Source organism: Entelurus aequoreus, linkage group LG22 (genome assembly GCF_033978785.1).
Source record: "Entelurus aequoreus isolate RoL-2023_Sb linkage group LG22, RoL_Eaeq_v1.1, whole genome shotgun sequence".
Classification (NCBI taxonomy): Eukaryota; Metazoa; Chordata; class Actinopteri; order Syngnathiformes; family Syngnathidae; genus Entelurus; species Entelurus aequoreus.
The window spans coordinates 14,479,336-14,495,504 of NC_084752.1; the positions used below are offsets into that span (position 1 = coordinate 14,479,336).

Consider the following 16,169-nt stretch of genomic DNA (forward strand, 5'->3'; position numbering starts at 1 on the left):
GTGTTTCAAAAAAAGATAAATTAGAATAAAAGATAATGTTGGATACAGAGAATATGCAAACACTTTATCAAATCACTAATATTGAAATTCAATAATTTGGTGCATTTAGCAAACAGCTAAAATGATGTACAAAGCGAACTGTAACCTGCTACCCAAGAATTTACAGCAATTCTTCTCAACAAAAGAGAAATCTAATTTAAAACATGTGTTTGCACGTAAATTACTTAAAACCTTTAGCATATCAGTATGTGGAATTCAATTATAGAATGGATTAGCAAAGAACTCAAACAATGTACTAAGATGATCCACTTTAAGAGGCTGTTCAAACTACTAAAATTGTTTACAAAGTACAAAGAAGTTGATTAACAACATGAATTTATTGAAAATAAGATCTAATCCAACTCATTGTTGGATTAATTGAGTTATTGATTATCAGTCCAGACCTACTCGTGCGACATAAGCGGTTGTTGACATAACCAACATCTACTGTATTGCCCCTGTGTACCTGTGCACAAGCACCGGTGTACATGCACCTGCATAGTTCAAAGACAATAGGAATATTGATATTGTCTCACCCAGAGATTTAATGTAGGCCTGAGCCATGTCGACGCCACTCTTGATGTCACAGATGTAATTGTAGAGGTCATACAGGATGCTGCGGTTAGGAGCGTTAGACAGCCGGTTGAACATCCGCACCACCGCTTCACACATGTCGTCAAAGTGTTGCGCTTTTGAACACCACTCAGCCGTCTGGGAAACAGCAGCAGGTTGAAGCGAAGCAGTAATAGTTAGCGCTCGGCGTGAGGCGGAATGGAACCTTGGCCGTCTGACTGTGTCTTTTGAGCCAGTCCAGCTGTTGCAGCATGGTCCTGGCTGTGGAGCCGTGCTCATAGGGCAGGTAGAAGAGGTCAGACAGTAGCTTCAGGTCCTCCAGGGTCAAAGGTTCTGCTGTGTATAAAGGGTTCTCTCCTGGTTCAGGAACATGTGAACCTTCTCCCAGGTCTGTCTGCATGGGCTCCTCATCACAGGACTCCTTCTTGGAACAAGCTACAAACCAAAAATGTCTGCAGCTTTACTAACTTTTCAGTAGTTGTTAGTCGCCAATGTTTACCTGTAGGCTGGTCTGTGCTCAAAAACACCTGCAACCAATCAGTGAGGGCCAAGATCAGGGCCTTTTGGGGGCTATAGTAGGGGTCCTGCTCTTCATCGCCTGGAACATAGGAATTAAAAGACTGGAAATGTTTTATTCCAGTGATTCTCAAACACTAGTGGTACGCGGGCTCCATCTAGTGGTACGCCAAAGAATCAAATAAATATTCCAACACAGTGTTACTGTTCAAACAGTGTATAATGTTACAATGGCAAACAATGTTCAATATACTTGTTAAAGAAAACCTCTGCTACTGTATTTGAATGTTTGTCATTATGGTGGCACTTGAAGTATTTTCTGAGGTGATACTTGGTAAAAAATGTAAAAAACATTTGAGAACCACTGCTTTATTCCAAGTGCCTGACAGTGAAGGAGGAGAAAAAAACATACCCATTTCCACATCTCTTGGTGCTCCGTTAGAACAAGCCTTGCACCATGTAGCCAAAGTATGGATGGCAACAAAGTTTGGATGAAACTCACAGTTGGGATTAGTGAGCACGCCTCGCAGTTTAGGGATCAGCTCAGCCGGACGATCCTTCAAAAAGAAGATTTGAAAACGTTTAGAGAATAGGGATGTGCCCAGGGCTCGAATTTAACCACGGCAACTGCGGCAAAAGCCGCGAATGCCCTCGTCATTTGCCGTAAGCCCTAAAAAATGTACCAACATCTGCGGCACCAACATGCCGTGACCACCCTTGACGTTTTACTTGTTAATGGACGAGGAATGTAACAACAAACGGTATAATGATAATTTGCGATAAAATTCCAGACGGTTAAGTAATACCGAGTCGTGCGTTTAATAGCGCACTGCTGTGTTTAAATGGAGACAGGTGTGGACAATATTGGAGACAGGTGTGGACAATATTGGAGACAGGTGTGGACAATATTGGAGACAGACGCACATGTCCCCACACTAAAAGTATACAGCGAAAGAGAAAACCATTTGCCGTTTTGCAGAAGGCGATGTGTCGTGAACGTTATCCCCGAGCTATACCGAGCGGTATAGCTCGGTTGGTAGAGTGGCCGTGCCATCAACCTGAGGGTTGCAGGTTCGATTCCCGCTTCCGCCATCCTAGTCACTGCCGTTGTGTCATTGGGCAAGACACTTTACCCACCTGCTCTCAGTGCCACCCACACTGGTTTAAATGTAACTTAGATATTGGGTTTTCACTATGTAAAGCGCTTTGAGTCACTAGAGAAAAGCGCTATATAAATATAATTCACTTCACTTCACAAGTTGTTTACCAAAGTCTTTACTTTGTTGACTGGGATGTTCACTCCTCCTTTATTTAACAGTTAACTTTATCAGTGTTCAATTACCATCAATACTAGCTCAAATGTTTTGTCATCTCATCGAACTGAGCGCAGGCTGTGAAGATTGTGTATTCAATGTGAGAGGTGTCACTCATTATTTTTGATGGCCAAACTGTTGTACTGATAGGAGGCGTTAGAGAAGAACAAAGCTTGTTTATTTGACTTTATCTTCATTAGCCAAACTGCTTTGTGTTTTATTTTAATATCAAAAAGTAAACACAAGTTTTTGTTTTTGTTTTTTCATGCCACAAAGGTATTACTTAAAAAAAACATTCATGTGACATAGCACATTGTTAATGTGGTATTGTGTATAGTTATATATGACATATTTCTGCTCAAACTCTTAATGGATCTGCTACGATACATTATCTACATGTAAATATAAATGTACATAACCTAAAAAAAAAAAAATAGTTTAAAAAAATACCTCCCTCTATCAAAATGTAAAAATAGAGATAAAAGCATCATGAAATGACAAAAAGCTGCCAAGTTTATATTATTGATTATCGGCTGATTTTCATGAAAAGGTATGTGATTGCCATTACCAATGAATGCCTTTTAATGGCAATCACAAACACTGATCCCTTCTGACTGACACTGTACTTATTTTTAAACGCACGGCTGGAAAAACAGCAGCTAATTATGTGTCTGCATACAGAGTGTGGAGCCGCTCCTCTAAGTTAATAATAATCATCTCCATTACGGCAAATTTACTGTATTTCTTAATATCTTCAGTGGACGAGGCTAAACATGTTACACACGAGAGCAAGCTTGGAGCAGGCACGCTATTAGCTAAGCTCGTTATAAAGAAGCTGTATTCATTCTTAGTTTTATTACAAAAGGTTTTTTTTTACACTGAATTTATGTAACTTAATGTTTTGCGTTTGAAATTTGTGAATAAATTTTTTTACATCCAATTATGCTGACAATTTTATTTTTAAAAAAGTTGTTAGAAAAATGTGCATTTAAAATTTCAGTGTATAAAAATTCAGTGTTTTAAAATTCGCTGCTTCAAAAATTAAGACCTACTTCTGGTAAATTAAAACTGAAGCAATCGATCCTGTCTCAGATTTAGCTAATGAGGTATCAAGTTTGAAGCCACTGAGAATGTATTGCATAACAGCATGACAAAAGCAGTTATCTGGGCATCGTACAACATAATAAACATTTCAATAGGGCTCGCTGGATATTTTCAAACTATATAAATGGTTCGAATTGTTAGAATCTGCACTTTTGAGTGACATACGGGTTACTACTTTAAACTCTGCTTCATGCGGCCAAGGCACGGAGCAGAGTGGGCGGGGATTGTTTACACAGCAATAAGCCTGGGACACGAGTGGAAATTATTCGCATTTTTGTTGTTTACACTCGATTATAAAGGATATCGATCACGTAGGTAAACTACAGTAGAGGAGCAACATTCATATTTTGTCAATATTTAGTGTTTTATTGTTCATAGTTAATATTGTAAATCTCTCATTCTGTACATTGTGTGTCGTGGTCAGTAAAAAAAAAGAAATGTTATTCAGTTTTTGAGATGGTCTGTTACGTTTTAGTATCAGTCATTATTGTGTGAGTGTTTGTACCATCATGTGATCAGCTGTTATCCTTTTTTGCGGAATCTTGGGATTTTTTCCACTAATGCACAGCAACCTCCACTGTTTAAAGCAGGGATGTCAAACATGCGGCCCGCGGGCCGGAGATGAGTTTGCTAAGTGTAAAATTGAGCTGCATTTTTAAATAAAATAAATTGCTGTTCTAAATGTGTCCACTTGATGTCACAATAGCAATTTTGTTAGGCAAGCAAATAGTTTATATCAGGGCGAGCAAGTATACCAAGCTAGAGGTACACGGTAAAGCGGGGCTGCGACTCCTGATTTTCGACCCAACGTAAACAAATAGGAGTAAAATAAACAATTGGTAACCCCACTTAAAATGCTGCATGACACGCTGCATATTGACATACACTACCGTTCAAAAGTTTGGGGTCACCCAAACAATTTTGTGGAATAGCCTTAATTTCTAAGAACAAGAATAGACTGTCGAGTTTCAGATGAAAGTTCTCTTTTTCTGGCCATTTTGAGCGTTTAATTGACCCCACAAATGTGATGCTCCACAAACTCAATCTGCTCAAAGGAAGGTCAGTTTTGTAGCTTCTGTAACGAGCTAAACTGTTTTCAGATGTGTGAACATGATTGCACAAGGGTTTTCTAATCATCAATTAGCCTTCTGAGCCAATGAGCAAACACATTGTACCATTAGAACACTGGAGTGATAGTTGCTGGAAATGGGCCTCTATACACCTATGTAGATATTGCACCAAAAACCAGACATTTGCAGCTAGAATAGTCATTTACCACATTAGCAATGTATAGAGTGTATTTCTTTAAAGTTAAGACTAGTTTAAAGTTATCTTCATTGAAAATAAGGACATTTCAAGGTGACCCCAAACCTTTGAACGGTAGTGTAGTTCTCTAAAAATTATTGTCTTCTGTGCAAATTTAAAGAAAGTGAACAGTGGAAATGACAAATGAGGTAGTTGATACATAGTAGTGTTTTTATTTATGCTTTATTTTGTTTTTGTTCAATCATAGATAGGCTGTGACTTAAAGTGTAATTGCTTTGTAGATACACTGAGATTAAGTCTGAGTTCATTGTGTTCTTTATGGTGTGTTTGTAACTGCACCAATTTATTCTTAAGAATTTTCAACAATGACATGATATAATCTAGGATATGATATAATCCAAAAATTATTATTTACATTATACAAAATATTATTCATCTATCAATGCCTGCCACGTGTGGATCGCAGAAAGTAACCTGTGTATTCAATTTACTGAAGCAGGAAGTGTTACGCCATAGCCATACCGGGCTAGCAGAGAAATCACTGATATTCCCTTTTTTAACCCACAAAGAAGGAGAACAAAACGTTGATTAGGTGGCAGATACATATTTGCAAGCAATTTTTAAGAAGGATATTTAAAGATAAACTACATCTTGTGAGACGAAGTCGGCCAACCCTGCAAGTTAGCTCAGCTGTCCCGGCAATGAAATGGGGAAATGCTCGCCACTTCCACTTGAATCAACAGACTACGAGCGGTACAACTGGCTTATAAGGCGTCAAATGGGTTCCACAAATTGTGAGTTCAAATATTTTATTTCTTTATTTTTTCACGTTTAATATGTTTTTTGCAATTTTAATTTTGACAGTACCACTTAAGATATGTTTTAATTGCTGATGCAGGTTTATTGATGTTTAAATGCGCTAGAAAATAGCCCGTTTTGTACACTGTTGAGGTGTTTCAATGCACAGTAGAGCGTAAATGTGTTTCTGTATAGTATTTCTCCAGCAATGGTCATGTGGTGACATGAATTATGGTATTTTGAGAGTTAATCATTGAAGTCGGACATCACCGAAGGCCTAGGTAGGAAATGAACAGCCCGCCACTGATTATAATACATGTAATAATATTGTCTGTCCTTGTATGTAGAAAAGGTATCAATTATCCACATTTTAAAATAAACAACTATTATTAATAACATATCTAATGCATCATCTTTCTGGTCACATATCCATATAAAATACACCAATGTACCAAACAAAAATTATTCCTTTCAACTAAACATTTGAATAATAAGTATACATATTAAGAGTTGAGACCTGAATCTTAATAAAACTGTTGCTGATTAATGAAATAAATGACATAGAAGTTGATTTAAAGGCTTTGTGTTAACCAATTCATCTTTACCTTAAAGGGTCCCATGAAAATTCTTTGTGGGTCATAGTCATTGGCGTGGATATTGTCCCAGATGACTGGCGCCCTCTTGAGGACGGAAGACACCTCTTCTATGGACTTTACTGAGATTTTATGGGACACCACCTTTGGACCTAAACGATCACAGTCCCACAAATACATTTCAACAAAGTGAAAATTAAAGTCAAAAGTGTGTCTCTCTCTTTTAGACCAAATCAACTTAATGCAAATGTATAAATCATCTGAAAAGTTGATATCAATTGAAGTAGTTCATAATAATCCAGCAAAGCAAACAATTGAACTACTGTAGTTCAACACACCTAACATACTGTTTAAATGTCCACCTATTACAATCTAATCCAATTTACAATGTGTGTTTAATGTGTGAGCATAACTGTACATGAAAATACGATTTTATACTGATGCATTGTGGTAAATAGAGTTTGACCTTACCTGTCCACAGCACATCTATTCCTGGTAGCAGCGTGTCTCCCACAGTGTGCAGGTAAGAAGACTGTGATACATTCGGGGTGCAGAAAGCAGCACAGTAATCTAAAGTTTTTAAGATAAAACTTTATAAGTGTAGAACTTTTTGGCTGTATAAATGCGTATGAATCATATTTCAATGACAGTCTGTGGGGATGGTTGTTTTACAAGAGCTGCCTGATGGACCTGCATGGTCTCCTCTCTGACCTGTAGGACAGAAGAGGAAGGTCTCTGGTTCTCCCAAATGCTGGTACACTTCGTTGGTGATGGCCACCTGCGCGTGGGCGAAAGAGCTGAAGGCTTGCTTGTCAGCGGGACACATCTCTGTCTCGATGTCATCAAACAGTAACGAGAAAGAGCTGCAGCCAAAGTCTCTGACCTGGAAAGGAAAATAAACCAAGGATGGAAATAATAATCCAAGTGTCTATTGTGAGGATTCAGTCAATTGTGTGTAATTTAATTACTGAGGAAGCAATTATGATGAAATGAGTGCACTACTTGGACACAACCAGTAGAGGTGCTGTTTATTCAGTCTCAAGTATTTAAGATTTAATGACATAAGCAATGGGAAGTTGCACCTATGACAAGTCTTTAGCACAAAATTACAGTATACCCCCACTATTGTAGTTACATTCCAAGACACCCCAGGAATAAGAAACCCCCCTAAAGAATCCGCGAATGATGATATAAAACATATAAAAAAACATGAAAATGCCTATTTTATTCGTATATAACATACCTCCACACTTATGACTCAGTTGTACACATTAACACGCATGTTGTACTTACAAAACTGCAGTTAAATGTATTATATCTTTTCAAAGCATCTTACTGCTAGAAACCGTTGAGTGACTTTACTTGCAGTACAGCACCTTCTGCTGGATTCATAGCCACAGGGCTATATTTTACCCACACATCGCCATCAAGCCACTTTCTATTTAATTAAAATTAGGGCTGTAAAAATGTACGCAAATTAATCCATCATCAATATTAATCTGATAAAAATGAAATTATCTGCAGCACAGAATGATTCAAAACTCCCTGAAACGTCCCTGGCAACGCATGTATGGCAAGTAGTGTTAGCGTTGTGCATGCATAAATGTTCAGTTGATGGGGCAATGACAAGCTGCAGAAGCAAACAGGTCAAAATAGAAGAAGCTAAACAGCATGTTAGTCCTCTCCATGGGAAATTTGAGTAAAGAAAACTCATGATTAAACAGTCGACCAACGTTAAGCACTTTGCAGAAGTAGTTTTCTTTTCACCAAAGTACTTCCAACTTAAAATAGCACATTAATAACACAGGAGTAAGAGTACTACATTATTTTGGATAAATATTTGTTTGGAAAAACAGACAGGTTTTTTTGTTAACATTAACATGATGTTAAGAGTGTTTAAAAAACATGTTAAGTACATACAGTTTCATTTCTTTCTTGACTCATGCAAATATACGGAAAAATAGTAATATTCAAGGACCTTTATTGTCATTCTAGCACCCAAGAAACAAATGTAGTATGCGGGGTCCCAGATTTAGCGCAACGGAGTATCCCAAGAACAATAGTATGTACATAATGATGTAAATAAAATAGAATATAAATAAGGTATCTTATAAATAGCATACGTTGAATGGAATATGTTAGAAATAGAAATAGAATAAATTGCGACCTGTAGTACAAATAGAATGTAAAAACAGTGACAGCAAACCAAATCAAATATAAGCCCAGTTCAGCATTGTTGGGACACAAGTGATAGAAGTTAATGTAGCTGAAAAATGTATATCTAATTGTGATTAACTAAAATAGCAACCCTGTGATTGATCTAATTAAAAGTACTATTAACAACAACAAAAGCAAATAAGCGGAGAAGCGAAATCTAAATTGTGAAGAGCTACTATTTTCTGCTCAACACAATGTTGGCATCAAACCAGACGATTCCACCATCAGAGTAAAATGGTATTTAAAAAACAACATTAGGTCTGAGAATCTTCATATGGGCATACAAAGGTTGGCTCCGCCAATTAAAGCAGTAGCCTGAGATGCTGGCTGATCTACTCATAGTGTTTTACCTGCTAAGAATAAGTCTTACCTGATCTAGTTTCCTCTTAAGCGCAGTAACTTCTTTGCGGTTGGAGAAAGTAATGTCCAGGCCAGGAGAGATTGCATAGATGAAGTCAATGTTGTGTTGCTTTGCTGCTGATATTAGGGCAATGAGTTGTCCTGCGCACAAGACAGACAAACATGTACATATATTTCACAGCATCTGGTCTATTGTACAAAACCCAAAACCAGTGAAGATGGCACGTTGTGTAAATCGTAAATAAAAACAGAATACAATGATTTGAAAAATCCTTTTCGGGTTATAGCGGGTTATAGTTTATATATTGTGTTGATATTGTTACACTGTCAATAGCATTCAGCATAAATTAACTGAAAACATTTACATATAATGTGTAATGTAATCAGTATCAGTATTGGTATCGGTCAATCTCACTCATGGATGGTCTGTATCGGAATTGGCAGCATAAAATCAGTGCTTGAACATTGTTTTATAATGCAATCCTGTCGTAGTTGCTTGTATCTTTTATGTGGCTGTGATCAGTAAGGTCAGAATGCACCTTCAACCTCAACACAACAGATGCTCAATGTAATTGTTTAATTTATATATGCATGTTTCAATATTAAGAGTTGTAATTTTAAAGCGGCAAAATTGATATTATTTTGATGTTAAAAGATGTTTTTACTCTGAAGTGATGTTTACCTGAAGTATTGTTGTGCTGCTATCACACTTGGTTTCAATTGACACAGAAGAAAAGACAAACTTTCCAGCTACATTTACAGCTATTCAATTCCTTCATATAGCATGCAGCCAACGAGATAAAGCACTCTTGGCATACTCTCAATGAGCTTCAAGAGGTAGTCACCTGATATGGCTTTCACTACACAGGTGTGCTTGAAGCTCATCGAGAGAATGCCAATAGTGTGAAAAACAGTCATCAGAGCAAAGGGTGGCTATCCATCCATCCATTTTCTACCGCTTATTCCCTTTTGGGGTCGCGGGGGGCGCTGGAGCCTATCTCAGCTACACTCGGGCGGAAGGCGGGGTACACCCTGGACAAGTCACCACCTCATCGCAGGGACAAAACAGATAGACAGACAACATTCACACTCACATCCACACACTAGGGCCAATTTAATGTTGCCAATCAACTTATCCCCAGGTGCATGTCTTTGGAGGTGGGAGGAAGCTATTTTGAAGAAAATAGAATATAAAACATGTTTTCAGTTTTTCACCTTTTTTTTTTTAAGTACATAACTCCACAGGTGTTCATTCATAGTTTTGATACCTTCAGTGACAATCTACAATGTAAATAGTCATGAAAATAAAGGAAACACATTGAATGAGGTGTGTCCAAACTTTTGGCCTGTACTGTATATATTCCGTATTTTTCAGACTATAAGTCGCAGTTCTTTTCATAGTTTGGCCAGGGGTGCGACTTATACTCAGGAGCGACTTTTGTGTGAAATTATTAACACATAACCGTAAAATATCAAATAATATAATATTGATTTCATTCACGTAAGAGACTAGACGTATAAGATTTCATCGGATTTAGCGATTAGGAGTGACAGATTGTTTGGTAAACGTATAGCATGTTCTTCTATATGTTATAGTTATTTGAATGACTCTTACCATAATATGTTACGCTAACATACCAGGCAAGTTCTCAGTTGGTTATTTATGTGTCATATATTGTACACTTATTCAGCCTGTTGTTCACTATTCTTTATTTATTTTAAATTGCCTCTCAAATGTCTATTCTTGGTGTTGGGTTTTATCAAATAAATTTCCCCAAAAAATGCGACTTATATTCCAGTGCGACTTATATATGTTTTTTTCCTTCTTTATTATGCATTTTCTCATATATATATATATATATATATATATATATATATATATATATATATATATATATACATATATATATATATATATATATATATATATATATATATATATATATATATATATATATATATATATATATATATATATATATATATATATACATATAATGTATGTATATGTATATATATATATATATTCATATATGTATATTATGTATATATTTATCCATCCATCCATCCATTTCCATTAAAATGAGAAGGTGTGTCCAAACTTTTGGCCTGTACTGTACATTTTATGACTTTGTGTTATGCTTACATCATGCATGTCAAATTTGTGTATTTATGTAGCTAATACTGTCGTTTTTCATGGTGGATTCGAAGATTTGAATACACCTGTTGCAACGCTACTTGTGTCTGTACGTGCTTGGAGGGAGGGGAGTTACACTCAATATCAGCAATGAATCCCACTAATAAGGAGAAAAGAGCTCTTTGAGCACTGAGCAGGTGGATAAAGGATCTTTTAAACTCTGCACGTTATTGTCTTTTTTTTATCTATTTAGTTTTCTTTATGACCACAAACTGGCACTTAAGGGATCAAAGTTGAAACAAACAGAGTTTGGATTGCGGCTCTAACAACAATGATGACCTACAAGATGATACAGTAAATCCACCCATCTATATAAATAAAAAAAAATGCCCACACTTTACTGTGACTGCTTAGCGATAAGAAGTCTTGGTTTTATACCTCAGCAGTATAAGTTTCAGATATCATCATGATGAACTTGAAATAACAGTCTAGCTAAGACAGATTTTAGCTTATGTTGTCAAATGTAACAAATATTTTTTGGGTTAAGTTGAAATACTACAGATAGGGATTTAGTACTTTTATAGGCAGCGAATTCGGTCAGTACTACCGGCTATCATTAATTCACATAAAATCAAATAGTGCCATATTTCAATACCGTTGTTGCAAGTGACAGCCAAACTGACTCTACATTATTTTGCAATTTTCAATGCCAACAAAGCAAGTATGCCTGATAGAAAACGCTTGAACGTAAAGTAAGTGTCCACTTTTCCAAAAGTGGACCTAATTTATATTGGATTTGTCGTACACATGCAACTGATTACTAGCATTAGCGATTTTACATGCCAAATTCAACACCTCCAAATTTGGTAATGAAAACTACAACTAGGATGGATGTTACAATCAAACAGTTGGTGTGTAATAAATGCAATACTTCGATATAGTAACACTCACCAGTGTTACTATAGCTAAGTTATTGTGCAGATATTTGGGGAAATAACTACAAAAGGTACACTAATTCACTTACCATGTTACAAAAAAGATCAGTCAGAAAAAAGTTTTAATAATTCCACAACAAATCATTGTATTTTAATAATTATTGTGTTTGAAAAATATTTTACAAATATTTAATTCATTTTAATATATTTTTTAAATTAATGTTCTTCCTGTCACTGTGAATATTGGTCTGTGACCAAGACCACTTTGAAAGCCCAAAGAAGTCATGAGACACCTTGGGTGGCACATTATCGTGACAAAGACAACAAAAACATATGTACTACTATGTGTGTCATACAGCACTAAAATACTAAAGTGGTTTAGCTGACACAGCAAGGTGCAACACTCACCTGCCTCCTCGGGGCAGTAAAGATCTCGCCAGTACATCCGGTGTTTGTAGTCATCTTTAGGGGCGTACAGATACGTGTTTAAACCCCATTTTTGTTCCCTAAAACAGCCAGAAAAACACTGATTATATCAAATCACTTCACAAAGCAATAGTTTAAAAAGTGGGAAATATGTTAAAAAGAACCTGATACCAAACTAAAAGAGAGGACTTAAAATGGAACCTTGAGGAACTTTACTCGTATAACTAAAAAAGTTGAACAAATGACTACTGACAGCATCTGAAGTAAACAAGCTACAGCAATACCTTAGTTACACAAAACACATTACAAGAAAATGTGTAACTGCCAAAAAGGAGAAGACTTAAAAGGGGTGCTGAACGCCTCAGTTATGTAAATCACAAGTTTGGACCCCTGTGTTCTGCTTGCGAATACAATTAAAAACGCTGAAAGGATCTGCCAATGTGTTCGCAGTGGTCCAAGTTCCTTTACAACAAGAGCACTCTAGTGGTTTTAGGAATTTGTTGCAAAAATATTGGTCTCACAAATTTGAACTGAACTTCGGAGGCCAATATGGTGGCCCTAGGGTTTTATTTTCCACATTCTCCATTTTGCTGCAATGCTCTGTCTTCTTGTTACCCTCAGTCTCCTCTTGGATAAAACTATTTTTCCAAGTAAATACACACCTCATTCTCCTCCATTGTTGTTGTTTGTTAGCATTTCACATTCTAACTTATCAGATGTGTTCAATGTCCTATGTTTCTTTTTGCCATATTATTTAGAAGTGGAAAATCAACCAGACAAAACAAGAGGACTATTTTATACCGTATTTTTTGGACAATAAGGCACACTTAAAATCCTTTCATTTTCTCAAAACTCGACAGTGCGCCTTACAACCCGGTGCGCCTAATGTACGGAATCATTTTGGTTGTGCTTACCGACCTCGAAGCTATTTTATTTGGTACATGGTGAAATGATAAGTGTGACTAGTAGATGGCAGTCACACATAAGAGATACGTGTAGACTGCAATATAACTCAAGTAAACAACACCAACATTGTATATGTTTCATTGAAAATATAGAACATTACACACGGCATTCAAAAACCAAAACATTTTAGTACGACTTCGGTAAGCTATGAAGCCGCACCGCTTGATGGATTGTATTGTGCTTCAACATACGAGTATTATTATGCTGCGTGTATAAGGTAAGATATATTATCTGGCATATTGTTTCGCAATATTATGCAAAAGCAACTTTTCTTACCTTCTGGTACCTACTGATCTGTATTTGGGATCTGCATAAGTCCTGAAAATTTGCACGGTTCTGCCTTTGTATTCCGTGGCGACACCATAGTCGATAAGCTTCTTCTTTTTCTCTATCTTCTTGTTATGGAGCATTCATCCTCCGCTGTTGCCATTTCTAACATAAAGTAGTATAAAGTTCTTACTTATATCTGTCAGCAAAGCGCTAAAACATACCGGTGTAGTGAGTAAACATTATTCACCCAAGGAACTTTAGTTATTAGAGAGTTCCAGTCGGACGGTTTTTCACGGGACACATTTCCGGCGTTGTTGTTGGAATAGTGAGCCACGGATGAGGAGATGTTATTGAAACCGTTATTGATTTAAGTAAAGTCTGAATGTCATTAAAACAGTTAGCTCCATCTTTTGACACTTCTTCCACTCCCGTCCTTGCACGCTACACCGCTACAACAAAGATGGCGGAGAAAAGACGCTGCCAAAGGTGAGCCACGTAAATAAGACCTCCCACAAAACGGTGCATCCTGAAGCGACTGTCAGAAAGCGGCTTGAAGGTGATCTGTAAAACATAATCTATGCAACATTTTGACCAAAGGGCCACCATTACATGTTATGTAGACCACAAGGAAGTGTTTTACATTTAGAAAATAATTATAATAATATGACCCCTTTAATGCACCTTTTATATGAAAATAGACCTGACTGGACCCGCTCATCGGCATTGCGCCTTATAATCTAGTGCGCCCTATGGTCCGGAAAATACAGTAAGTTATAAAGGAGCATCAATTTCCTGTCGACAAAAACAACACACAAGCACCAGATAACTGTTCTCACTGTAACATGCACCCCATACTTTGTTTTACACCCTGTTAACCCAGTATAAAGTACAGGGAAAAAGTCAGTAGTGTCCATACCAGCATTTAGGTTTACAAGCAATATACTTTACATTGCTTGTAAAGTACATTCTCATAAATATTGTATCACGCTTACCTATACCCACACACCCATGCCTTTAAGAATATATCTATTTGTAGAAAGGATGTTATAACTCAGTGAGGCTTTGCTGGTTAAATCAAGTAAATAAAACAATATATTACCCAAATGCTCTTTTTTTGGTGACGAATGATGGAATTCTTTATTTCTTCATTAAGAATTACATAAAATGAATGCACAAAGGCTGTGTGTGTGCCCTTTAACTAGATAGTGAACTATGAGTAATTACATGACGAATAGAATAAAACTAAATGTACAGCACTGTACAAGATAGGCCTGTGTTTAGCATTGTATTTGTGGTAAGCCGCAAAAATTAATTTGGACCGGCACAAATTCAGAGTGATTTAGCGCTACTTGTTCACCCTTACACATATTACGATTGACTGTGAATATAGCTGGTCGTTAAAACTCCATTCAGTAGGTGGGTGGCCTGATCCCAGACATCTGGGATCAATTCCAAGTTGAATGTTATGTAAAAAAGATATGTGCTTGGATTTGTATGTGCGGACACTAATACATCTGATACAAATCTTGTTACATGAGGCCCCTGGTCTGCCAAAGAATAAGAAGGCAGAGCAGGAGAGATCAGTGTTACCAACTTCAGTAAAGAGCCTTCAAGTTAGTCTTGATCAAAAAGCGACAAATCTAGCAAAGAGACTTTTGGAGACTGCCAAAGTACACACTGCTCTTCTCAACAAGCTCTGGGTGCTAATATGGTTCCCTCCCCCTTCTGAAAAGCACTCACAGTTGTTTCTGACATTAAAAATAATGACAAAATGTAGCGACGGAAGAAGCATTCTAAACTTCTTTGTCACCCACACTAGTGTCCATCACAATTAAATGAAAATGTGTCATGGTGATTTATGCAAATAAGACGATAACATCATTGCAACATCCCCTTATTTGAGTAATTACATTGTTTTATATTGTACCATGGGCTTACAAAAAAAAAACAAGCTGGCCCTGGCGCACACTTTGGAGATCCCTGGTTTGAACAAACCTCTGGTAATGCCCGGCAACAGTTATTAGAGGAACGTGTGGGTCACGTACCTTTTAAAAAGCTCTGTTCTTTGCTCCATAGTCCATGGCCGCCCATAAAATCCTGCAACAAGCAAAGGTCGGATGAAAAGTTACTTACCAATAAACCAAATTGTGGGGTGCTGGCACACCTGAAGTTCGTTGTTTTCCAGAGAGAAAAGAGAAGATAAAGCAGCTGGACTGACAGCGTCAGTCTGCTTCTACCATTCCTTCTAAAAATCTATGGGAATGGCATCAACAAATTGTTGTGAACATTTTCATGCAAAAAGATCAAACAACTATCTTCTACACGCACACAACAAACACAGGGGGGGGGTATTTGCAATCTGGGAACACCTTTACAAAATGAACATCTTGCAGGCATACGCAGAAAGTAAGCATGCATAGCCAATACGTATTATCTAGACCACAAAAAGGGTTTTCAATGTTGAATAACATTTTTTTTTTTAAAGTAACTGGAAAATGCGGTATGACCCATCAGGAGCGAGGATGAAGTGTCTTGCCCAAGGACACAACGGCCCTGACTAGAATGGCTGAAGATGGAATCGATCCTGGAACTCTCACGTTCCTGGCACGGCCGCTCTATTATTTGTGCTACGCCACCCCAAAACCTTCCCACATGT

At 37.1% G+C, this 16,169-nt stretch overlaps 1 protein-coding gene across 1 annotated transcript in view; it reads right to left on the reverse strand.

The window, feature by feature from the left end:
• ogal (O-GlcNAcase like) overlaps nucleotides 1-16,169 on the reverse strand; it is a 29,459-nt gene that overhangs the window by 10,458 nt on the left and 2,832 nt on the right. The window contains exons 3-12 of the mRNA XM_062033367.1: nucleotides 15,559-15,610; nucleotides 12,260-12,357; nucleotides 8,790-8,920; nucleotides 6,914-7,085; nucleotides 6,674-6,772; nucleotides 6,215-6,354; nucleotides 1,541-1,685; nucleotides 1,112-1,210; nucleotides 818-1,047; nucleotides 576-750 (exon numbers count right to left, since the gene is read on the reverse strand). Coding sequence (XP_061889351.1) covers nucleotides 576-750; nucleotides 818-1,047; nucleotides 1,112-1,210; nucleotides 1,541-1,685; nucleotides 6,215-6,354; nucleotides 6,674-6,772; nucleotides 6,914-7,085; nucleotides 8,790-8,920; nucleotides 12,260-12,357; nucleotides 15,559-15,610 — 1,341 coding nt within the window. The remainder of the gene's footprint in view (nucleotides 1-575; nucleotides 751-817; nucleotides 1,048-1,111; nucleotides 1,211-1,540; nucleotides 1,686-6,214; nucleotides 6,355-6,673; nucleotides 6,773-6,913; nucleotides 7,086-8,789; nucleotides 8,921-12,259; nucleotides 12,358-15,558; nucleotides 15,611-16,169) is intronic.